At 42.2% G+C, this 25517-nt stretch overlaps 1 protein-coding gene across 4 annotated transcripts in view; it reads left to right on the top strand.

Annotated features, from left to right (window-relative positions):
- The window catches only part of Osbpl3 (oxysterol binding protein like 3), a 175249-nt gene that overhangs the window by 137965 nt on the left and 11767 nt on the right, over positions 1-25517 (top strand). For all 4 annotated transcript variants that reach the window (XM_048339668.1, XM_048339670.1, XM_048339667.1 and 1 more), the window contains 3 exons: positions 15440-15503; positions 21618-21696; positions 22780-22924. In XM_048339668.1, the coding sequence (XP_048195625.1) occupies positions 15440-15503; positions 21618-21696; positions 22780-22924 (288 nt within the window). The remainder of the gene's footprint in view (positions 1-15439; positions 15504-21617; positions 21697-22779; positions 22925-25517) is intronic.

A 25517-nucleotide genomic window follows, 5' to 3' on the forward strand; every position in this document is an offset into this window, starting at 1 on the left:
CTGTAAAAAGTAAAAAGAACTGGCACATTGCTCAAGTGGTAGAGCATTTGTCTTCAAGTACAAGTCCCTGAGTTCAAGCCCCAGTACCTAAATAGGTAAATAAAAATGGTCCTTCATCTATATAAATTTCAAGGTAACTTTCCTCTTCTGAAATGGCGTGGGGCTTAGGACTCATAAACTTTTCTCAAGGTTCTATAAAACACAACTGAGTGTCGGAGAAGATTGAAAGCAAAGGAACAAGAGACCACTTCCTGGTTATGAAATAATCATATATTATGATTGGATGGGGGTTATGCATTTGCCAAAAATCAAAGTACATAATTAAATTTTGTTCATATGATTTTTAAAAGGTTATTGAAAAGATAAATTCCTGTCCATGTCTAATACCTGGATATCTGGTTTACTTCTGTGGCTTGGGGCTCATCAGACTCTTAGTAGGAAGTAGCATACATGAATATTCAAGAGCCAGGCCACCTGTCAGCATTACCTCTGACTAGCCTTGTGACCCAGGGCTTGTGACTTAACTTTTCTGTGTCTTATTGTTCCCTTTAAAAGGGTAGTGATAACCAAGCAGTTAGTAATCCTACTGCCTATAATTCTACCTACTCAGGAGACTGAGATCTGAGGATCCTAGTTTGAAGACAGCCCAGACAGTAAAGCCTGGGAGACCCCAATTAACCACCTAAAGGCCAGAGGTAGAGGCATAGTTCAAGTGGTAGAGTACCAGCCTTGAGTGGAAAAGCCAGGCAAGAGCATGAGAACCTGAGTTCAAGTCCCAGTACCTGCACTAAACAAACAAGTTGTCAGTAACAATGAATATCCTCCTGAGACTTTGTGACCATTAAATGTGTGACTTTTTCTCTTCAAAGCATATGGGGCAGGGGCAAATGTTCTTTGCAAGTTTCCTGGCATTGCTGGTTCATGGCAGCATCCAAATATCTGCCAAAACAAGGAATTATCATTTGGTTAAAATAGAATGTATACATTTAGAAAGTGAAAATCTTGTCTCTTCTTATTTAGCAGCAATTGTTTTCACATTCTGAGTCTTCTAAACATCCCAAGGGATACTAAATATTGTTTTAATGTATATCTCTCCTTCCCATTAGAAAAACTGAGGAAAAAGAGGGAAGGTAGATAGTGAAAGTATTCTTTGCATTCTGATTATCTTGCTGCCCTCTATCAATTGATTAGCACTGTGGGGAGTAGAAAGGAAGTGGGTGTGGCCAAGGGAATCAATGATGGAAATGCTGTTCATTGTAAATGACAAGCAGTGTTCTCTGAAACTTAAAAAAAGAGTACAAAAATCCTACAGCAGGGGCTGGGGATATGGCCTAGTGGCAAGAGTGCCTGCCTCGTATACATGAGGCCCTGGGTTCGATTCCCCAGCACCACATATACAGAAAACGGCCAGAAGTGGCGCTGTGGCTCAAGTAGCAGAGTGCTAGCCTTGAGCAAAAAGGAAGCCAGGGACAGTGCTCAGGCCCTGAGTCCAAGGCCCAGGACTGGCAAAAAAAAAAAAAAAAAATCCTACAGCATATTTATTATTAGTGGATTCCCAGTATTCAGTATTGGGGATGTAGAAGACAAAATTAGCAGTTAAAAGGATCAGACAATCTATCTGCTTAAAATTCAATGGGGTTATTTAAATGCTGAACCTAAAATGGTTTAAGAATAAGTGAAACTTAGTTTGGTTGCCATGGTGTTTAGCGTGCCCTGAAAAAAAAGAAAGAAAGGCTCAGAATAGCCCCCAAACTACAGCTGTCAGGACAGGATAAGTAACTATAAGAAGAGTGGAAACAGGAGCTTGGACAGAGTTGAGCCTCCAACTCCTGGGCCCTGATGGGGAGGGTGGGGGAAATGCAAGACCCACAGTCCTGTCCATCTGCCATCTGCCCTGTAGCTCTGGATAGGACGAGAGCCCCCAAGCTTACACATGATCCTAGAGGGGCTATCTAGAAGGACTATTGCACAACTTGGTATTTAGTTCCACAAACTGGAGCGCAAGCAAAGAGGCAAGTTATTATTGTCAGTAGCAGAGAATATGCTGGGCATAAGAATTGTAGACCTTCCTGCTTCAAACCCTTCCACACACCCCTTCTGTGTTTAGCCTTCTGTAAACAACTTTTCCTTTTCCTGGGCTCAAGCTTCATCTGTGCAGCAGGAATGTCACACTTGGCTCACAGGTTGTGAGAAGGCTTAAGTGAAGCAATACATGTAAGTTGCAGGGTATTGTAATGGAAGCTCACACCTACAATACTAACTCCTCAGGAAGCTAAAATCTGAGGATCCCACTTTGAAGTCAGACAGACAAATCCTTGACTCTTTAATTCACCAGAAAAAAAGCAGGAAGTGGAGCTGTGTCTCAAGTGGTAAAGCACCAGCTTGGAGAGGAAAAATAAAAGTAAGAGAGAACACTAATCCTGAGTTCAAGTTCTGGTACCAGCACCAAAAACAAAACAAAAAACCAAAACACCTAAGTGAAAGATGCACAACAAATGTTTACTGCTGCTAAATTTAGAGCAAGGTTTTTGGATGTAGTGATAGTGATTCAACCCATGGCTTTCAATGTGCTAAACAAGCACTCTACCACATTGAGCTACATCCCAGTTCTTGAGGGAACTTTTAAATGCCTTTAAATGTAGACTGTTAAAAACAGTATATGGAGGGGCTGGGAATATGGCCTAGTGGCTAGAGTGCTTGCTTCGTATACATGAAGCCCTGGGTTCGATTCCCTAGCACTGCATATACAGAAAATGGCCAGAAATGGCACTGTGGTTCAAGTGGCAGAGTGTTAGCCTTGAGCAAAAAGAAGCCAGGGACAGTGCTCAGGCCCTGAGTCCAAGGCCCAGGACTGGCAAAACACACACACACACACACACACACACACACACACACACACACACAATCAAAACAGTATATGGAGTATTACAAAGGCAGAAGGTAAACTAAGACTCCCGTATCTAGTCTTCAAGTATAAGTGGTTGAGTATCACTGGTGAGACAGAAGCTGCCCATAGGCAGCCAGGAATCTTCGTGGCTGGCTTCATTGTGGTAATTACCACCCATCCTGATCGTGAGGAAGTGCTACAGAGGTCAACAACTGATAGAATGTCGCCTCAGAGGGTACCCAAGAATGGATAAGGCCCAAGGAGAGATCCACACTGGCATGTTTGTTTGTTGTTTTGTGTGGGTTATTATGATATATTTGTTTGTTGAGATGAGATCTCACTATGTAGCACAGGCTGGCTCCTGCCTGAGCCTCTTTTTTTTTTTTTTTGCCAGTTGGACTCAGGGCCTGAGCACTGTCCCTGACTTCTTTTTGCTCAAGGCTAGCACTCTGCCACTTGAGCCACAGTGCCACTTCTAGCCATTTTCTGTATATGTGGTGCTGGGGAATCGAACCCAGGGCCTCATGTATATGAGGCAGGCACTCTTGCCACTAGGCCATATCCCCAGCCCATGCCTGAGCCTCTTAAGTGCTGGGATTGCAAGCAAGCATTGCCACCCTCAGCTAAAATCTCTGTATATGCATTTACAGCAGAAAATAGACCTTCCATGGGGACCAGAAAGCTTGGCCAGCATGACCAATCATGGTTTCCCTAAAGTAGGTAACTGGGAAGTTAAGTTCTAGTCATAGGTGTACAGTAGGAAGATGTGGCTGCCTTCTCACCACCAGGTTGCTTGTGTTGTCAACAACTCATAGTGTACCAATACCACACTTAAGGAGCAGGCAAAACATCCATTCACTTCATGCTGTGCCTGTAAGGACAGCTGTTCTTCTTGTGGCTCAGGAGGCTATCTGCCCATGGAGATAGTGAGATCACCAATGTCTGTTATTGTAGGAGACACACCTGCAGAGCTTATCCTGTAGCTCTCTGCAAAGTCCAGGGCTCCAAAGGACAAACGGGACTAATTGAGCAGAGCCCCTAAATTAATACATTTTTGTGAAAGTTTAACCTAAGAAAGACAAGCTCAAAAACTGAGAAGAAACAACTTGACGCTTGACTGAGTTGAGAAGGCCTCTGCTCTCTGTCCTCCCAGTCCTGACACTGTGATGCTCTGTGGTTTAGGTGGGTGTGGAGATGGGGATGTGAGGTAGTAGGAATACCATGCAATGAAGTACTTTCTGCTGCCCAGAGTTTGGCCACATCTAAGCTTGTTTCCCTATTTTCTCATCTGAAAGACATAACAACACATGTCAGAGTAACTCCTGTGGCCAGAAGCCAGAGAAAGATTTCTTAATCACAGTTAAATGGCCTTGTAGAACGCATTATACTTCCAAATGAGCAAATGATCTTGTTTGATCCCCACATTGCTCAGTGTGGTAGGCCAGGCAAGGATCTGTACCAAAGAGATGGCCAAGGTTGGGAGGATGGGAGTTTCCAGTGCCCCACCCCCACTCCTTACTAATGTTCCACTCCAGGCTCCTATTTTTGTTCAGTGGCTTTGATCCTTCACTTTCTGGAGGACTTTTGTGTGGAGTTAGTTATTATGCTCACATACACAAGAGTTGTTTACTATGGATATAAAAAATAGCCTTTTTCTAAACTGGGAGTTTGCTTGTCATTGCTAACAGCAACTCTGTTGTGAGCTAGGGTGTGGCCTTTGAGGAGAGACCTCACAAGTAGATCCTAAATATTCCCATCCTATGTTCTCATCTGTGCCACTCTTATCTTCCTAGGGGTTTCCACTGTGCCAAGGAGTTTTCTCTGGCTCAGTTTTGGCTTTCTAAATATGCCTCAGGCAGGGAGGTTGGGAGAGAAAGGCTTTCCTTTCCTTGCTTGCCAGGTAGACAGACACTGAGCATCCTGCTGGTTTTTTCTCCTCTGCCTGGAGGAACCAACACCTTGGCTGTGAGCTTCCTCAGGGAAAAGAATGGGGCAGGAAAAATCATTTCACCTAGCTTCATTGCTTGTTTTGTGCCTTTGAGAAAGGTCTGGCATGGTAAGGATGTGCAATCAAGTGGTCATCAACAAATGGTCAGTATCCCAGATGTTAACCCACTATATTTCATTGAGAGTTTGTATCAGAAAAGTTGACTGCATTATTACTAGTTGCTGATCTTTGTGTGTACATGCCTGTATGCCAGTACTGGGTTTTGAAATCAGGGCCTCACTTGCTTGGCTTTTTTTCACTCAAGGCTGGTGCTTTGCCACTTGAGCCACAGATCCACTTCTGGGTTATTCTGTGTTAATTGGAGATAAGAGTCTCTAGGCTGGCTTGGAATTTATAGGTGTGAGCCAGCAGCACCTGGCCAACGAAACAGATTTTTAAAGAAGTTGCTAGAAATGTAAGAGTGAAGTCTTACCTCCTTGCTTTGTGCATTCAGCATGACCTCCTTTTCTGTGGCCTATTTGAGAACTCTGAACATAGCTGAGTTCTTGGCTGGATTTCTAAATACCTCTCCTTACCATTCTATGTCACCCCTCTAAGAAGTTCTTGCACCTTCTAGCAGATAGGTATTTACAGTTGGCTAAAAAACACATCATCTTTAATAATACGCTCAAAAAGTAGTGACAATTCAAACACAAGGAAACTAAGATATTGCTCTACATTTTTCTGCATTTCTAGGTCATTGCTTAATGTGTTTTTGGTTTTATTTCAAGAAAGGTCCTGTGTTTGTGAGCTAAGTGGTTAACTATGAACTTGGAGAAAACAATTGGCAATGCTTTCACCACAGATTGCCGTGTCTCCTTTGCATCATCCTTAATAGTATCTGGTTTTGTGAACCACATATACTGGCAAATCCTAGGTCTCCCTTTAGAGTCCTTCCTTCCAAAGTGAGCCACCGATGGTGGTCACCAGCCACCATAGTCATTCACTGAGATTATAGCACTGAACTCATTAGCTGGATTTCCATTAGCTGTCTCCTCCATAGACAATTCCTCCTACAGCAGCCAGAATAGTTGTGTTGTGTTGCTTTGCTGTAATGCTGGAGTTTAAACTCAAATCCTTGAGCTTGCTCTGTTTACTTTCTAGTCTGGCACTTTAACATTTGAGCCACGCCTCTAGTCCTACATTTTACTTGTTATTTTGGAGATGGAGTCTGACTTTTTGTTTGGCCTGGGTTATCACTGAGCTGCAATCAACCTCCTGAGTTGTTAAGATTATAGGTATAAGCCACTGGTATTGGCTAGAGTGGCTGTTTTAAGTAGAAAGAAAACAACACTAACAACTTCACAGTATAAAATCCTTAGTATACTAGAGTCCCAGCTGTGGCCCAGAAAGCCCTCCAAGGTCCTGACAAGCCATCATGCTTCTGGTCCCTGCCCTCCATCCAGCTAAGGCCACATTGGCTTTTTGTTTCTGATTTGCATCACAGTTTCCAGTCCTGGACGCCTGCAGTGACCTCTCCCAGATCTTTCTTTCTTTTTTTTTTTTTTTTGGCCAGTCCTGGGCCTTGGACTCAGGGCCTGAGCACTGTCCCTGGCTTCTTCTTTTTTTGCTCAAGGCTAGCACTCTGCCACTTGAGTCACAGCGCCACTTCTGGCCATTTTCTGTATATGTGGTGCTGGGGAACTGAACCCAGGGCTTCAAGTATATGAGGCAAGCGCCCTTGCCACTAGGCCATATCCCCAGCCCTCCCAGATCTTTCTGTATGGTTCACTCCCTATTCCTCTCACTCTCCACTATTAGAACACCCCCCCCACACACACACATACCATGCACACACCCTGCCACCCTGTGTGGAACAGCAGCCTGCTCACCCTGCCTGATCCTCACACCTAGTTTAATCTTCCTTAACAAGTACCACTAGTGACAGATTGAGTGCTTCCATGCATATTGTCAGTCTCACCACTTATACCCTAAAATACAAGCTTCATGAGCATGAACAATCATCATTTTACACCCAGTAACTAGCACATGACAGCCATCACTAAGAGCTGGTCTCTGCTCTTGGTTACTATTTCTTTTGGCACTTGGCTTCTTTCTGCACCCTACCCTATATGTCAGCAAGAAGTACAACTAAGTAGCTGCAACTCTGGGCAGTTAGGTCAGGGATAAGTGGTGCTAAGGGGCAGTTTAAGACGATGCTAAGTGAAATGAACTCCATGTTATGGAGACAATTGTTATATCACAGTTGTAACTACTTTCAATGTCCCATGTGTATCTGTAGCTTCTACTATTGATGATGTTCTTGTATCACCTTCCTGTGGTTGTACCTACACTATCTCTGTAATCTTGAGTATATTGGAAACCGTGTATACTGGTATTGGACCTAGGAAATTGAAAGGGAATACCAAAATTGAGAGACACAAGGTAAAAAAAGACAAACAACTACAATAGCAATACTTGCAAAACTGTTTGGTGTAAGTGAACTGAACACCTCAGGGGGGGAAAGGGTAAGGGGGAGGGGGAAGGGGGGTATGAGGGACAAGGTAACAAACAGTACAAGAAATGTATCCAATGGCTAACGTATGAAACTGTAACCTCTCTGTACATCAGTTTGATAATAAAAATTTGAAGAAAAAAAAAAAGAAAAAAGAAAGAAAATCCTCATCTGATTCTCGTTGACCTCTTACAAGAACAGCAGCCCCACTGTTGGGTATCTATCCAAAAGCCCACAAACAAAATCACAGTAATGCCACCAGCAGAACAATGTTCATCGCAGCACAATTTGCCATAGCAAGAAGCTGGAACCAACCCAGATGCCCCTCCATAGATGAATGGATCAGGAAAATGTGGTACATTTACACAATGGAATTTTATGCCTCTATCAGAAAGAATGACATTGTTCCATTTGTAAGGAAATGGAAGGACTTGGAAAAAGTTATACTAAGTGAAGTGAGCCAGACCCAAAGAAACATGGACTCTATGGCCTCCCTTATTGGGAATAATTAGTACAGGTTTAGGCAAGCCATAGCAGAGCATCACAAGGCCCAATAGCTATACCCTTAGGAACACATAAGATGATGCTAAGTGAAATGAACTCCATGTTATGGAAACAAGTGATATATCACAGTTGTAACTACTTTCAACGTCCTATGTGTATGTGTAGTTTCTATTATTGATGATGTTCTTGTATCACCTTCCTATGGTTGTACCTACACTATCTCTGTAATCTTATCTGAGTATATTGGAAACCGTGTTTACTGGTATTGGAAGTAGGAAATTCAAAGGGAATACCAAATTTGAGAGACACATGGTAAAAAAAGAGAAATAACTACAAAAGCAATACTTGCAAAACTGTTTGGTGTAAGTGAACTGAACACCTGGGGGAGGAGGGAAAGGGGGGGAGGGAGGGGAGCATGAGGGATAAGGCAACAAACAGTACAAGAAATGTATCCAGTGCCCAACGTATGATACTGTAACCTCTCTGTACATCAGTTTGATAATAAAAATTTGAGAAAAAAAAGAACGTATATTCAAAGCATATGTCAGGAATTGTGTCAGGATGAATCAAGTCCCCTTTTATACAAATAAATTATAAATTACTAGAATTCTTAACTTTCAAGAGAATAGAATTTTTTTTTTTTTTTTTGGCCAGTCCTAGGCCGTGAACTCAGAGCCTGAGCACTGTCCCTGGCTTCTTTTTGCTCAAGGCTAGCACTCTGCCACTTGAGCCACAGCGCCACTTCTGGCCGTTTTCTGTATATGTGGTGCTGGGGAATCGAACCCAGGGCCTCATGTATATGAGGCAGGCACTCTTGCCACTAGGCCATATCACCAGCCCGAGAATAGAATTCTTAAGGGCCACACAGAGACATATTATGAAGACATATCTCCTCACAGTAAAAAGAAGTATAGTAATTTCCTGAATGCTTAGAAATCCTCACCAATTAGGAATTGTTGTTCTTTGATTAGAGAGGAAATGATGAAGAAAGTTTCAATGAAATTTAATCTACATTGGATTTATCCATTAAAATAGCAGATAAAATAGGCTGGGAATATGGCCTAGTGACAAGAGTTCTTACCTCATATACATGAAGCCCTGGGTTCGATTCTTTAGCACCACATATATAGAAAAGGCAAGAGGTTGTGCTGTGGCTCAAGTGGCCGAGTGCGAGCCTTGAGCAAAAAGAAGTCAGGGACAATGCTCAGGCCCTGAGTTCAAGCCCCAGGACTGGCAAAAAGAAAAAAATGGGGAGGGACTGGGAATATGGCCTAATGGTAAAGTGCTTACCTCATAAAACAGCAGATAATGCTTTTTCTGGAGCTGGGTCTGTTTAGACTCTACTGTTATTTTTATTTTATTTTTTTTTGGCCTGGATTACAAAGTAACAAGAGTTGACACTAGCTGGGCCCTTGTGCCTCATGCCTGTAATCCTAGCTACTCAGAAGGGTGAGATCTGAGGATCATGCTTTGAATCCAGAAGTGGAGTTATGGCTCAAGTGGTAGAGCAGTAGCCTTCAGTTAAAAAAATAAAAAAGCTCAGGGACAGCTCTGAGACCATGAAGTTAAGCCTGGGGCCAGTACATAAAGAAAAGAAGGGAGAAAGAGAGAGAGAGAGAATGTGGGGGAAGGAAGGAAGGAAGGAAGGAAGGAAGGAAGGAAGGAAGGAAAAGAAGGAAAGGAAGGAAGGAGAAAAAGGAAAGAAAAGAATGGAATAGAGACTAGTCAGAAGTAGTGGTGCATGGCTGTAATCCCAGCATTCAGGAGGCTGGAGGAAGATGAGTTTGACATCACTCTACGTTACATGGTAAGACCCTGTCTCAGTAATGATAAATGAAAACCATTAGAATAGAGTCTAAACCAAGCCAAGACTAGAAAAACAGGTCAGATAGTGCTTTCTCTTCTCTGCCCCCAGGGAATGCCTGCCATCAACAAAGACTGAGTGACTGGCCATGAGTTACCCCTTTCTGTGGACATTCAAGCCAATCAGAGTCTAGACTCAGATTTTTCAAGGCTGGCTGTTAATCACTGATCCATTTGATCCATGTTCAAAAAAGACATTGAGAGATGTTAGAATCATAGCATTTTGAAGCCAAGAAATATGCTGGCCTCATTTTACAAAGAAAGAAATAAGACTTGAATAGGTTAGAAAGGTCAAATTCCAAAGCATTTTTTATTTAAGTGTTCCTAAGGAAAGGACATTAATGAATGTTCAGGCTTTGGAAGTACAAGAGCCCAACTTTCAGCTCAGTCACAGGAAGGCTGCTGTACGTGTGGAAAAGACCATTGGGTTGGGATTTAATGCTGTCTTCAGCACTCCTTAATGGGACAGCGTTGGTGAGATTCTGTGCTGAACAGAACCTTGATTTTCTAATTTATAAAGGTGAATGAGGCATGAGGTTACCATGGAAACTAAGTGGAAATATACCCTCTGCCCTAATCTACACTGGCATGGGATCCTGGACTTATTTCATGTGTGTTGTCCTGATCTGTTGATCCAGTCAGTGACATTAGCCCTATTTTATTGATGAGGTAGCCAAAGCTGAGAGAGATGAAATTTGCTGAAGGACCAGGCAGAGTGGTGCATGCCTGTAATTACAGCACTCTGGAGGGTAAGATGGTCAGAGTTAGAAGCCAGCCTGGACTACATAAATAGTGAGATCCTGTCTCAAGGAAAAAAAAAAATTCCCCAAGTCATACAGCCTACAGACCACCCAGGCCTGTGGGACAACAAAAGCTCTTTCACATGTCCTGACACTAGAGTAGCCTGAGGTAGATGACCCAGAAGTATGTCATAAATAAGAATGTACTGTGATAAATATATTAAAGAAAAAGAAGGCAACCTTGTAAATTTCTCTGAACCCTGAAAAGCAATTTGGTCCACACAAACTTCTCAGATGCCTGTTCATAAAGACATAAGAAAGATCGTTGATACTTCAACATTGAGATGCACTTGTTCAGAAAACATCTTTTAGGGCCACTTGAGATGGTACATGCCTATAATCCCAGCACTCAGGAAGCTAAGACAGAAGGATCTTCAGTTTAGGACCAGCCTGGGCTACTAGCAAGACCCTGTCTAAATAAAATCCTTTGGGTACATTTAAAGTACTCTTCTAGGCAGTAGTTTATTAACCTAGCACAATAGGTTTGTTTGTTTTCTGATCATTACTGATATTTGAACTCAGGGCCACTTGTGAAACAGATGCTCTACCACTTGAGTCATGTCTCCCCAGCACTTTTTGATTTATTAATTTTTTAGTAAGGTCTCTTTTTTATTGCCTCCACTGGTGTGCTCAAGGGTAGAGCTCTACCAGTTGAACCACAGCTCCACTTCTGGCTTTTTGGTGGTTTGTCTGAGATAAGAGCCTCAAGGATATTCCTGCCTAGGTTGGCTTGAAATCACCATCCTCAGATCTCAGCCTCCTGAGGAGCTAGGATTATAGTCATGAGCCATCAGTGCCCAGCTTAACACAATAGTTTCTAAAAGACCAAACCAGCATTTTAATGTGATAATAAGGTTTCTTGTATAATTCATATGGACACCATATTTATATACTTGTTTAATGGGATTTAAAATTATAGAACTGGTGCATCGTTTTTATATACTGCATTTTGCTTTCATGTTTAATATTGGCTATACTTATAAAGACTATACTGCTTTTTATCATTTATTATTTCTGTAGGATTAATTTTCAGAAATTCCGACATTATGGAGTGAGGGGAACACTTTATAGCTCCTCTCCCATACCTATAGTCCTATGGGGTAGAGAAATGAGGCATGAGAATTCTCATCCTGACTTAACTTCATATGAACCCATGGTTTAAAAGTTAACTAGAAGCCAGGCACTGGTAGCTCATGCTTATAATCCTGGCTACTCAGGAGGCTGGAATCAAAGGATCATAGATTGAAGCCAGCTTGGGCAGCAAAGTACTACAGACTCCATTTTAAATTAAACAGCAAAATGCCAGAATGGATGCATAGCTTAGTGGTAGAGCACCAGCTATAAACAAACAAGTAGATTGGAGCATTAGGCCCTGAGTTCAAGTACTGAGTTCAGTACTAGCAAAAAACCAAGTTAGATTATTTTTGAGAGCTATCTAGTAGGAGAGAAAAAGAAGGAGTTACAGAATTTTGTGATATGACCTGTCTCCAAGTGGTTGGACTTTAACAAGATGACAAAGGAAAGCAGAGCTAGAGAGTCACAGTATAGAAGTTAGGTTTCTCCATCAATGCTTGAAGAGGAAATTGGCCTTTGGGACCTCATAGAACAGCAAGGACTCACATTCTTAGGAGGCCTATGGGGAGCTAAGACAAACACAACACCACCACAGTATGTCTCCTACTTCATAAGGCAACTGGAATCGAATCTGAGAAGCTAAAAGGTTTTTCGGGCTTTGGTCTACTTTTCTTTGGCCCCAGCTTTGCTCAGCTGCCACTGACCAATCACCCATGTCTGTGAAGGTGTATATGGCCTGACATTCTCTGCCTATAGGTGTGGCACACAAAAGTGGTTTGCAAACCATGCCGAGGGTCCATAACAAGGGAATCGCTATTGTTGCCATCCCTGTTGCCTTCCTCTCTCCTTCCCCACACACACAATTCTGGGCGTCTCAGGTAGGGCTCCAGATTCTGAGTTCTTTATAAACAACACAGTGCAGCTGCTTAAATTGTTGGAGTTTGTAAATCATTGAGTTCAACCATGACACTCAATTTTCCTTCCTTTTGTCCCTGTGTGCCTTGGGAAATCTTCATTTTCCTGATTTCAGCTTCCACATTTATAATATGAAAGGGCTCAAGGCTCCTAAGTATATTAAGAACCAACTGTCTAAAATGAAACTGTCTGGAAATACCACTGCCAGCATTACAGGCTTTGAACATGGTCTGTGGTACTGCTAACCTGTGAGAAGAGGAATAGAGAGCCATTTGCTCTCAGCTTCTTAGTGTATACCAGAGATGGCCTGTTGTTATCTTACTGGTAAAGGTGGGTTTTCCCCCCATTATTTAGAGAATACTTTATTAGTTTCTGTAATCAAATCCATGTAGATAAGACCTTACATATTTAATATAGTGTGCTTACCCCTGTACAAATGGAAAAAATAATTTTAACATTTCTAGACCAATATGGCTATTCACTTCTGTACAATGCCAACTCAACAAAGGTTTTTTTTCAGTAAATATTTTCAGTTATTATAAAGGTGATGTATAGAGGAGTTAACATTTTATAAATCAGGTAATGAATACATTTCTTTTTGTACAGTGTCACTTCTTCCTTCTCTCTCTCCTAGTTTTTCCCTTCCATCCCTACCCACGAGATATATAGTTCATTTTCAACAAAAAAGGTTTTGTGGGTTTTTTTTTATCTTGGGTTTTTTTGTTTTTTTTTTGTTTTTTGGTTTTTTTTGGCCAGTCTTGGAGCTTGAACTCAGGGCCTGAGCACTATCCCTGGCTTCTTTTTGCTCAAGGTTAGCACTCTACCACTTGAGCCACAGTGCCACTTCTGGCCATTTCTATATATGTGGTACTGAGGAATCGAACCCAGGGCCTCATGTATACGAGGCAAGCACTCTTGCCACTAGGCCATATCCCCAGCCAAGAGTAGTTGTTTTTTAACCTTTACACAGAAAAGGATAGAAGTAGTTCCATTTTCACCCACTTAACATTACTTAACATAATGCTTAACATTACATGTTTAAGTTTTTTTTCATCCTCAACCTATTTTTTTATTGATTAAATTTTGTTGACAAGGTGTTGTGCAAAAGGGGGGCAGTGAGTACATTTCTTGTGTTATCTTACACCCTCGTTTTTCTTTCCCTTCCCTAGATCAGGCAGGCATGTATACAATACCCAGTGTACCAAAAACATATACAGTAGCCATGTGGCATACACCAAAGGAAATTTACCTAGAATCTTTTTTATCTTGAAAATAGAAAAATGTATTAATCCTTAGCCATCAGCAAACCTTCCCTAACAATTGTATTGTAAGTTCATTTAGAAGAGGTTAGATTCACAATGAAGTTTTTAAGAGTTAAATTTGCTGAGCCCAAGGGAGAGCATCTTCATGTTGCTTAGAAGTAACATATTAAAACATTGTTCTAAAGAGAGACATTGATCATAATGCATTGTACCCATAAACTGGGATGTTGAATTGTAACCTTAAAGACAATAAAATTATAAAACTTTAAAAAAAAATACACTTGTTCTGCGTGAAAGGGTGACATTGATCAAGATGTATTATACTCATAAACTGATAGGTTGATTGAAATTCCTTTGTACACCTACTTAAAGATAGTAATTTTAACTGTATTTTTTTTTGTCTTTTCTTTTTTGGTACTGGGGATCGAACCCAGGATGTTGCACTTGCTAGGCAAGCACTTTGTCACTGAGCTACATCCCAGCTAAAGATCGTAATTTTTAAAAAACAAAAAAACACTTGAAGCCTGGCACCAGTGGCTCATGCTTCTAATCTTAGCTACTCAGGAGGCTGACATCTCAGGATTGAAGTTCGAACCCAACCTGATCAGGAAAGTTAGTGAAACACTTACTTCAAATTAACCACCAAAAAGCTGGAAGTGGAGGTGTGGATCAAATGGTAGAATGCTATCCTGAGTTCAAGTGCCAGGACAGGAAAAAAAACACACTTCTTTGGCATCTTAAAATATTTTCAAGTATTCTTCAAATACCTAAAAAACACTGGCAGACAAAGTTAGAGCACATAGCCTGGGAATAGCCAATAGCCAGTCCTAACATATCTCCTTTAAAAAATTATTGATTGTACAAGGAAGCTTCATTATGGCATTTGCATACATGCATACCATGTATCCTGATCAAATTCACCCTTCTTTCATTCTCCCTTATGCCTTTTTCCTTCTGAAAATAATTCCAGCTGGATCCTGGTGGTTCATGCCTGTAATCCTAGCTACTCAGGAGGCTGAGATCTGAGGATCATGGTTCCAAGCCAGCCCAAGCAGGAAAGCCTGTGAGACTCTTATCTCCAATTAACCACCACAAAACTGGAAGTGTAACTGTGGCTCAAAGTGGAAGAGTGCTAGCCTTGAATGAAAAGGTTCAGGGACAGTGCCCAGGCCTTGATTTCAAGCCCATGATCAACATAATAATACTTATTATTATCAGTAGTATATTTAATAATAATCATAAGTATTTATAGTATTATATAAACAATTACCTATTATTATTTCAGTGTGTTTCATTTTTCTCTTTCCATGCTTGAAAATAAACTACTGCCACCATACTCATCCTCATCCATCCACTTTATTAGCCTTCCCTCTTCTTGCTGGTACTCCATCCCAAATACCAACAGAGCCTAGAATGTCCTTTTACTTTTGTACCTTTCAAAGCATCTATCTCCATCACTTACAATTGGGTCATCTTCTCTGGGAAGCTTCCATTCACAACTTTCCTCTATCCTGACCAGTCTGAGGAAGTGGGAGCTGATTGTGTCAGGAGCACCCTCTGGAGGTCAGGCTAGGGAATTACAATTCTTTTATAGTCAACCACTGCACCTTGTGTGACCTTTCAACACCGAAGGAATGGATTTTGCAGAATACAGACATTTGTTCGTTGCTTTTCTATCTTTTGTCCCACCAGGTCAGTCACCATCCACCTATCTCTGCCTGCCATGCTGAGTCTGGAAATTTCGTTTTCTGGCAAGGTAATGTGCTGACATATGTGACCTCCATTTTATATAATGATATATAGAGTTCAGTTGTGGAGGAATTGTTTAAAGGTTTGCTGAGATCAAGTGGTCCTCAAAGAGTTGAGGCCTTATAGGGCTCTGCTCCAATTGATGCCCTCACTTTTCAGCTCTGGACAATAGCTAATATGTATCATTTAGTTATTTACTGATGTTCAGCATTTAATTTTAGGTGATTGCTACTAAATGATTTTAAGTATTCAGGGAGATCATTTTATTTCACCATTTTTATTTGTTGTTATTGTTGTTATTATTAATGCCAGTACTTGGGTCTGAACTCGAGGCCTGGGCACTGGCCTTCAGCTTTTTTATTTTACATTATTTTATTTTGAGATAAGAGTCTCATGGACTTTTATTCCTAGCTGGCTTTGACCTGGGATCCTTATATTTCAGCCTGCTGAGTAATTAGAATTACAGGTGTGAGCCACCAGAACCCAGCTCAGTTCCAAACTTTTTTTTTTTTTTTGGCCAGTCCTGGGGCTTGGACTCTGGGCCTGAGCACTGTCCCTGGCTTCTTTTTGCTCAAGGCTAGCACTCTGCCACTTGAGCCACAGCGCCACTTCTGGCCATTTTCTGTATATGTGGTGCTGGGGAATCGAACCCAGGGCCTCATGTATATGAGAGGCAGGCACTCTTGCCATTAGGCCATATCCCCAGCCCCTCAGTTCCTAACTTTTAACTGCTAAATCTCATTGGCCCTATAAGAGTCTCTTCTTTTTTTTTTTTTTGGCCAGTCCTGGGGCTTAGACTCTGGGCCTGAGCACTGTCCCTGGCTTCTTCCCGCTCAAGGCTAGCACTCTGCCACCTGAGCCACAGCGCCACTTCTGGCCATTTTCTGTATATGTGGTGCTGGGGAATCGAACCCAGGGCCTCATGTATACGAGGCAAGCACTCTTGCCACTAGGCCATATCCCAGCCCTAAGAGTCTCTTCTTTAAAAGCAATGGGAGATTTTTGATGTTGATGATTATGATTCCTTTTGCAGTACTGGGGATTGAACTCAGGGCCTCATGGTTGCTAGGCTAAAGTTCTTTCTACCACTTGAGCTCCAGCCCTTGGAGCTATATATTTTTTCCATGGAAGGAAGCTTCTGAAAGTAGGCCCTATCTTAGCAACGTTCCTCGTGTGTGTATGTGTGTGTGTGTGTGTGTGTGGTGTGTTTCCTGGGCTTTGAACTCAGAGCCTGGGTATGTCCCTGAGCTTTTGTGCCACTTGGGCTACTGCTCCACTTCCAGCTTTTCTGGTGGTTAATTAGAGATAAGAGTTTTATACACTTTCCTACCTGAGCTGGCTTTGAACCTTGATCTAGGATTACAGGAATGAGCCACTGGCACTGGCTTCAGCTTCTTTCTTAATCCTCCTTTTCCTGGACAATTCTATTTCCTAGGTAAAAATCCTACTAGCATTTCTAGCATTTCTTTGCCTTTTAGTTAAGTTGGTTAAAACTTCTGTAGATGTTATATTTATTATGGAGTGGGATTGAAATCTGTTCTCCTGTTAATTTGTTCTCTGTCACATCTATTCTTTATCCACCCCCCCCCCGCCTTCTTTTAGTAGACTTAAATACTTCCTTTTTCTAGGTATAATATTTTATTTACTTATCTCTCTGAAACATGCCAAAGTCCTTTATAGCTAATGAAACTTTTCATGCTAAAACATTGAGCATGACAAACTTCTACCAAAATTACTTTAATGTAGAGCCTTCACTTGAACCAACCTATGAACATTACTTTTAGATGGTAAAATCAGGTTGCAACTAAAGGATTGATATGAAAAAAAATCATATTTCTGGGTTGCTGGAAAATAGTTGTGAGAATCATATTTAACATAATCATTTAAGTTTGTATAACCCTTAGCCCTTTGGAGAAATTTCCTGTAGAAAATACCACCTAGTCCATATTCTATGGTACAGTGGTTGTAGGCCATATTTGTCCTATATTTACAACTTAATTTTCACATGACTGTTCTTGATTTGATCACTGAAAATAAGACTGAAAGACTGAGTGCAGGCAGTGCTCAACAAAGTAGTACTACAAATCCCTTATAGTGTTAGCCTGGTATCAGTGGCTTTCTGTAATCCAGGCTACTCAGGAAGCTGAGATCTAAGGATTCTGGATCAAAGCCACCCCAAACTGACAAATCCAGGACACTCTTACCTCCAGTTAACCAGCAAAAAGCCACAAGTGGAGATGTGGCTTAAGTGGATAGAACACCAGCCTTGAGTAAAAAAGCTAAGCAAGTATGTAAAGCCTTGAGTTAAAGCCTCAGGACTAGCACACACATATGAAAATTGTAGTTTTAGGGGCTGGGAATATGGCCTAGTGGTAAAGTGCTTGCCTCATATACATGAAGCCCTGGATTCGACTCCTCAGCACCACATATATAGAAAAATCCAGAAGTAGTGCTGTGGCTCAAGTGATAGAGTGCTAGCCTTGAGCAAAAAGAAGCCAGGGACAGTGCTCAGGCCCTAAGTTCAAGCCCCAGGACTGGCAAAAAAAAAAAAAAAAAAGAAAACCCACAAAAAATTACAGTTTTAAGGTCTGAAATAAATGCTTGTTATTTAGAATGTAGACTACACACCATTACCATGGTGCATGACAGGGCAGTTAGTGATTTATTCATTATCACAGCACATTTTATGCTCCAAAAGAAACATAATGAGCCATTAAAATAGTTTATTTAATTTTGTCTTAAAAACAAATGACCTAAGTTTAAAGGAAGAATGGCTTTTCTTGTATTTCCTTTCCAAATTACTGGTATAAAAAATAGCAGAGAATGAATTATATATTTTGCTCAACACCAAATAATCTGCCAAAAGTTTCTGAGTTAGTATATCTTATTCAGTTTCTAAAACTAAGCAAAGAGGGTTTTTTCTGATCCAAAGCATTTATATCCCTAGCTCACTAAGTTAAACATTAAGAAGAAAGTTCAGCCAGGTGCTGGTGACTCATGCCTGTAATACTAACTACTAAGGATTGAGACCTGAGGATTGTGATTCAAAGCCAGACAGAAATATTTTTGAGACTTATTTCTGGTTAACCAGCCCCCCCCCCCCAAAAAAAAGCCAGAGGGCAGAACACCAGCATTGAGAGAAAAATCCAAATAAGAGCTCCAAGGCTCTGAGTTCAAGCCCCAGTACTGGCACCAAAAAATAAAATAAGGAAGAAGAAGACTAGCTTGCTTATTCTGTAAATATTTTGTCTTAACACTCACTCAAATTCAAATAATAGTTCTGAGTAATTCTGAATGTGACAACATCCAGCAGTCTGATTCTACCACACTAACACTTGCAGGATTACTGGATAAGGCCCATTAGTTGACAGTGGAATTTCTGTGGGGTTTTTTTTTTTGGCCAGTCCTGGGGCTTGGACTCAGGGCCTGAGCACTGTCCCTGGCTTCTTTTTTGCTCAAGGCTAGCACTCTGCCACTTGAGCCACAGCGCCACTTCTGGCCATTTTCTGTATATGTGGTGCTGGGGAATCGAACCCAGGGCCTCATGTATATGAGGCAGGCACTCTTGCCACTAGGCCATATCCCCAGCCCAACAGTGGAATTTCTCAACCTATTCCATATCGTGAGCTTGCTCTTGTCTGTACATCAAACTATATCACCAGTTATGTTAATGCATCAAGTCCCATCAGCATGCCTGTATTGGAGAACCACATGTTCCTCACAGAGTCTGCAAGGCAGAGCTGCCCAGCCAGGTGGTTGTTCCCTTGTCTGGAACTGTGCGTTACAGCAGGTGCCAAGGGGGCACCGGAGGAAAGGCCATGGATGCAAGCTGGTCATCTGCCCGGCTACTATTTTTCCCAGGGACACCACTGGTGAACTTGTATACATTCTACAATTCCATGTCATCTTCTCTGTTGCCTTATTATTTAAACCTGTCTGATTTGTGTCTGTACTTTAAGTTCCGTACTGTAGCCAGGCACTTATGGCTCACTCCTGTAATCCGAGCTACTTGGGTGGCTGAAATTTGAGGATAGTGATTGAAAGCCAGCCCAGACAGGGAAGTTCTTATCTTCAGGCAACCACCAAAAAAGCTGGAAATGGGGAGGGGAGTGGATCCAAGTGGCAGAAAACAAGCTTTGAGCAAAAAAGCTAAGGGACAGCACCCAGGTTCTGAGTTCAAGCTCCAATACAGACACACACACAATTCATATTAGATATCTTTAATGTATAACCTACCATCAAGAGTATTATGCCACTTTACATGTAGTAGAAGAAACTTTGTAAACTATACTTCAAGTTTTTCTCTCTCAACCTTGCTCTATTTTGACACACATTTTACTTATATATGTTTTAAACCTGTAATACATTGGTTTTTGTTTAAACTGACAATTCTTTTTCATAGCAATTTTATTGAGATATTTTCACATTTTATAAAGCATACAATTCAGTGGTTTATTTCTTATATTCAGAGCTGTAGAGTCATCACAACTGGTTTTCAAAACCCTTTACTAAGCCCTCTAATTCCCTTCCACATCCCTTATCCCTGGGAAACTCCTGATGAATACTTTTTGTTCATACAATTTGCCTATTTGGGGTATGTCATATAAATAGAAATGTATACTGTGCATCCAGGTGCTTCCTCAGCTAAGTCTCACTTCTCTCCTTTGGACCCCAGCAGTGGTCTCCCACTGACCTTCCTGCTCCCACCCTCACTCCCCTGTTGTCTGTCTGTCCTCAGCACAGCCATCAGTTAGGACTCCTCTATTATTCCTTCTCTGTTCTGTCTCCTCTCATGGTTCTACCATTTGTGCAGGTTGGAAAGGTCTGACATCATTTATGAATATTCCCACCTCAGATCTAATTTACCACTTTGTTCCATCCATTTTTGCTTTTGGGATTATGGATTCTGTCCATCCCAGACTTGTTCTGCTGCATTCTTTATTATCCTTGAATAAGTACAATGGCCTCTTGTTTTCCTGCTTTTAATGTCTCCTTGATTCTTTTCTCCATATGATTTCAGTTGTCTGCACTCTGTATCTAATCACTGCAGTTCCTTGTTTATTTTCACCAGTGCACACAAAGCAGACTTCTTAGCCTGGCTTGGGTGCCCTCTGTTTTATATTCTCAATGTGACTTTTTACTCTTCTCCTCAGACAATTCTGAGTCCATAGAACATAACACATACTACTCTGTGCATGCATGTGTGCGTGTCTGTGTCTGTCTGTCTGTCTGTCTGTGTTGTACTGGGGCCTGAACTCCAGGCCTGCAGCTCTCAATTAGCTTTTTAAAATCAAGACTAGTGCTCTACCACTTGAGCTACACTTCCACTCTGGTTTTTTGGTGGTTAATTGGAGATACGAATCTCTTGGGGACTGGGAATATGGTCTAGTGGTAGTGCTTGCCTCATATACATGAAGCCCTGGGTTCCATTCCTCAGCACCACATATATAGAAAAGGCCAGAAGTAGCACTGTGGCTCAAGTGGTAGAGTGCTAGCCTTAAACAAAAGAAGCCAAGGACAATGCTCAGACCCTTAGTTCAAGCCCCAGGACTGGCAAAAAAAAAAAAAAAAAAAAAAAGAATTTCATGGGCTTTTCTGCCTGGACTGCCTTTGAACAAAGATCCTTAGACCTCGGCCTCCTAAGTCGCCAGCACTACAGGTGTGAACCACCAGCTTCCAGTGTACTCCACTCTCTTACTCCATCTTTGCTTCCTTGAGTGAGCTCTTTCCTCTGCCTTGAGTTGCTTTTTCTCTGCCTGATGAACTCCTTCTACAAATCCCTATTTAAATGTCTTCTTCTGACAAGCCTCTTCTGATGTCTCTCATAGGCTTTCAGTTAGGCCTTCTTTCCCAGCTCCACTTACCTTGCAACACATTTAGTTATACTCTGTTCTGCTCTGTGGTCACTACCTGTTTCACATCTGAATTAACACTGTTAATTCTTCCAAGGAGAGAATTTTGTTTTGTAATTTTAGTTTCCTTGGTTCTGCTATATTACATGAAAAGCTATTCTATAGGATAATCTAAAAAAGTTGTAACTATAAAATCAGTTATCTTGACTAAGAACTCTTATCTATATAGATCTCTTGCTAAATATGTAATGTTTGGTATTTTGTTTCAGATGTGAGATGGAAAAATAAATTCTGGGGCAAATCCATGGAAATTGTCCCAATTGGCACAACCCATGTGACTCTACCAGCGTAAGTTCCTCTTCTGTGGCTAGGAACTTACAGAATGTGAGGGTCGAGAATTCACCTTAGTGACAGGATTCTCACCATTCCCCAGGCACTGGGAGTGTTTTAGTCTTGCTTTTATTCTTGCAGTGCTAGGGATGGCACCCAGAGCGTTTTGCACACTGGGCAAGTGTTCTGCACACTGGGCAAGTGTTCTACCACTTGACTCATCCACACCCTTGTTTTGTTCTTTTTATCTGATGGGCATTGGGTTCACATTGTGTCCTTTGGGAAATGTCATAGTCTCATGGATTTTCCCCCCCTCAAGTGGAAATGCCTCCCACAAATTAAAGTTCTCCAAGTAGAAGCATTTTAGAAACTCACTTCTACTTCTTAATGAAGATTAAGGATGGGAGTTTTTCTTTAACCTGGTCATGCCTTACTCTCATAATTGCCTTTAGGAAAGACATGGCCTTGACCTTATAGGGATTATGGATACTTATTCATACAAATACCTGCTCCCTCTGCCTCTTGCTCCAGGTTGCCCTTGGGACTTATCTCCATAAATACCATGAAAATGCTTTCTCCTGGTAAAAGGTATAATTATGCAAATTGTATAGAACCCTTAACAGTCAGGCACTAGAGGCTCATGCCTGTGACCCTAGCTAATCAGTGAGTGAGATATGAGCATCATGGTGCAAAGTGAGCTCAAGGAAGAAGGAAAGTTAGGAAAATTTGTGAGACCCTCCAGTTAACTACCAAAAAGGCAGAAGTGGAGGTGTGGCTCAAGTGGTAGAATGTCAGCCTTGCATGAAAAAGCCAAGGGACAGCATCGAGGACCCAAATTCAATCTCTAGTAAACCAAAACAGAAAGTATCTTTCTCTCATCCTAGTTTGGTTACATTAGTGAAGCTCTCAATGTGGCTTGTGGCCTGCGGGAATCTGACCCTGTCCTGACAGCCCCTTGCAGGAGCGCAGCTCAGGGAATACCCACAGGAGGGAGGAAGAGATGAGCAGTTCATCACATGGCTTATCCTGGGAGATAGTGGACTTTGCTTTGGCCACTGGCTCTTCTGGGAATTGTTACTTTGGCTTTCTCTTCCCTTTTAGTTTCGGAGATCATTTTGAGTGGAACAAAGTGACCTCTTGCATCCACAACATTTTAAGTGGTCAGAGGTGGATTGAGCACTATGGAGAGATCATCATCAAGAACCTAAACGACGACTCCTGCCACTGCAAAGTGAACTTCATAAAGGTAACCAGAGTGGCCCCTGAGCTCTCACGCCGGATGGGCCGTCCTGGGGTCCAGGTCCTCGACACAGGCCATCTTGGGAGATCTTTCACATGGCCTTTGTGCCAGAAGCTTCCTAGCCCCAGCCCACTCTGTCATCTGGACCAGCACCATGTCCCTTCCAGCCTCCCTTCTTTTGCTCTCACCCCCCTGCTACCTCTTCTCAGCCCAGAGCCAGCTGTCTCCATGGCGCCACCACACGGATACACTATAAAGACATTATGCTATGTCTAAGTGGGATAAGCCAGACTCAGAAGGACATAGACTGCTTGATCCAATTATACCAGGTCTCCAGAGGAGCCACATTCATAGACAGAAAGCAGAGAGTGAGTGATTTCCATGGGCTAGAGGAGGGAAGGATGGGGAATTGGCCTTTCATATATATGGTTGGGGAAGATGAGAAGATTCTGGAAATGGAAAGTGGTGATGATTGTACATGATGAATGCACTTAATATTATTGAATTAGGTTAACATAAAGCTGAGGGTGGTGGTACCCATCTCTAGTCCCAGCACTCAGGATACTGCAGCCAGGAGGATTGCAAATGTTGAGGTCAATCTGGGCTGTACAGTTATCCCAAAAGGGAAAGTTTATGTTCTTATGCTTTACTATAAGAAACTGGTGCCACTGGATGCCAGTGGCTCACACCTGCAATCCTAGCTACTCAAGAGGCTGAGATCTGAGGATCCAGGTTCAAAGCCAGCCCAGGCAGGAAAGTTCATAAGACTATCTCCAGTTAATCACCAAAAGCCCAAAGTGGAGCTATGGGTCAAGTGGTAAAATACCACCCTTGAGCATAAAAGCTCAGTGACAGCACTAAAGCCCCAAGTGCAATCCCTAGAACCAGCACAGAAAGAAAAGTTCATCCCAAGACTAGTGGCATGACTCAAGTGGCAGAGCATTTACCTAGTATCCTAGCATGCACAAGGCCCTGGATCTATTTCAAGAAAGAAAGAGGAAAGTGAATGGGGACGGGGGGTGGGGGGGGGGATGCAAAGGAAGGCAGAAAGAAGGAAGGAGGGAAGGAGAGGGATGAAGGAGAAGAAGAGGGGGAAGGGTGGAAGGGAGAGAGGGAGGAAGGAAGGAATTTATGCCACATTATTCTTTTGAAAAAAATCCTCCAGCAGCTTCCATCTTCCTTAGAGTAAAAGCTTACATCCTTACAAAGGTCTGCATGGCTCTGAACAGCGCTTCCTCCCCACCCTTATCCCTTTGCACACCTAGACACACTTATACACACACATACACACTCCACCCTCATTTCTCTCCAATGTCTGCTCCTACTCCCTCCTCTCCCCACCTCCTCTTTACCCTGTCACCCCCCTGGTCCGCCTCATTTCCTTCTGCCTGGACCACTCTCCTCAGATCCCTGCATTTTCACCCCAATGTCTTTCACTCTTTTTCATGTCCCCTTTCCTTCCAAGTTTTTGTGAGTACTGGGTTTAGCTTGCTAGCAATTGCTTTATCTGTTTCTCTGTTCTGAAGCCTCCTCACCACCCTGTAGCCCTACTGCCTACTGCCCAGCTCACAGCACAGTCCTTAATGGTAGTGAAAGGTGGTCCAGATACAGCATATATATGATCATCTGTTCTAGCTGCCTTGATTTGAGGCTCTCCTCTACCTTATCTCCCTCCTGGGACTTAAAAATGCATGTACTTAATGTGACTTTAAAGTATTACCCTTGTCCAGAAATATTTACATTTAGCTCAGATCAGAATGGTGAGCTGAGACATGAGGTCCCAACTGTGGGATTTCATGCAATGTCTACACCACCTAGGGGGCGCTTAGGATGAAGCTGATTGGAGTCTTTGTTATAATCTACAAGTCCAGTGAAGTATAAACAGATATAAAACTAGCCATGACAACTTTGGGTGACAAAATTAAAATGACCCCCCTCCTGGAAGCTTTGCCTAAGCTGTCTGCAAAAGCACCAAAGGCAGCCTGAAACAGATGTGGTTACCCTTGATCTAGGTGAAAACCATTTGGTCACAACATTTTAACTAAGGAAATGTACTCCACTCCATGTCTACTCTCACCTGGTTCTCCTCCACTCAGGGTCTGAGAAAGAATTGCTGTTGTTTGAGGGTTTTTTCTTTGGTTGTTCATTGGGGTATTATTGGGGCTTGAACCCAGAGCCTCATGCTTGCTAGGCAGACATTCTAACATTTGAGCCACTCTACCAGGCCCTGTCTGCCTTGATTGTTTTCAAGACATGGTCTTTCTTTATTTTTGCATCAGCCTGGACTGCCATCCTCCTATTTATGCCTGCCCTGTAACTTAGGATGACAGGCACATACCATCACACTCAGCTCTTAAAAAATAGGTCGTGGGGGGAGGGGGAATGTGACTTAGTGGTGCTTGCCTAGCATGCATGAAGCCCTGGGTTCAATTCCTCAGCACCACATAAACAGAAAAGGCCGGAAGTGGCGCTGTGGCTCAACAGTTAGAGTGGTAGCCTTGAGCAAAAAGAAGCCAGGGACAATGCTCAGGCCCTGAGTCCTAAGCCTCAAGTCTAGCAAAAACAAATAAAACAACAAGTCAAGGGCTAGGATGTAGCT

Source organism: Perognathus longimembris, chromosome 2, assembly GCF_023159225.1.
Source record: "Perognathus longimembris pacificus isolate PPM17 chromosome 2, ASM2315922v1, whole genome shotgun sequence".
NCBI classification, from domain to species: Eukaryota; Metazoa; Chordata; class Mammalia; order Rodentia; family Heteromyidae; genus Perognathus; species Perognathus longimembris.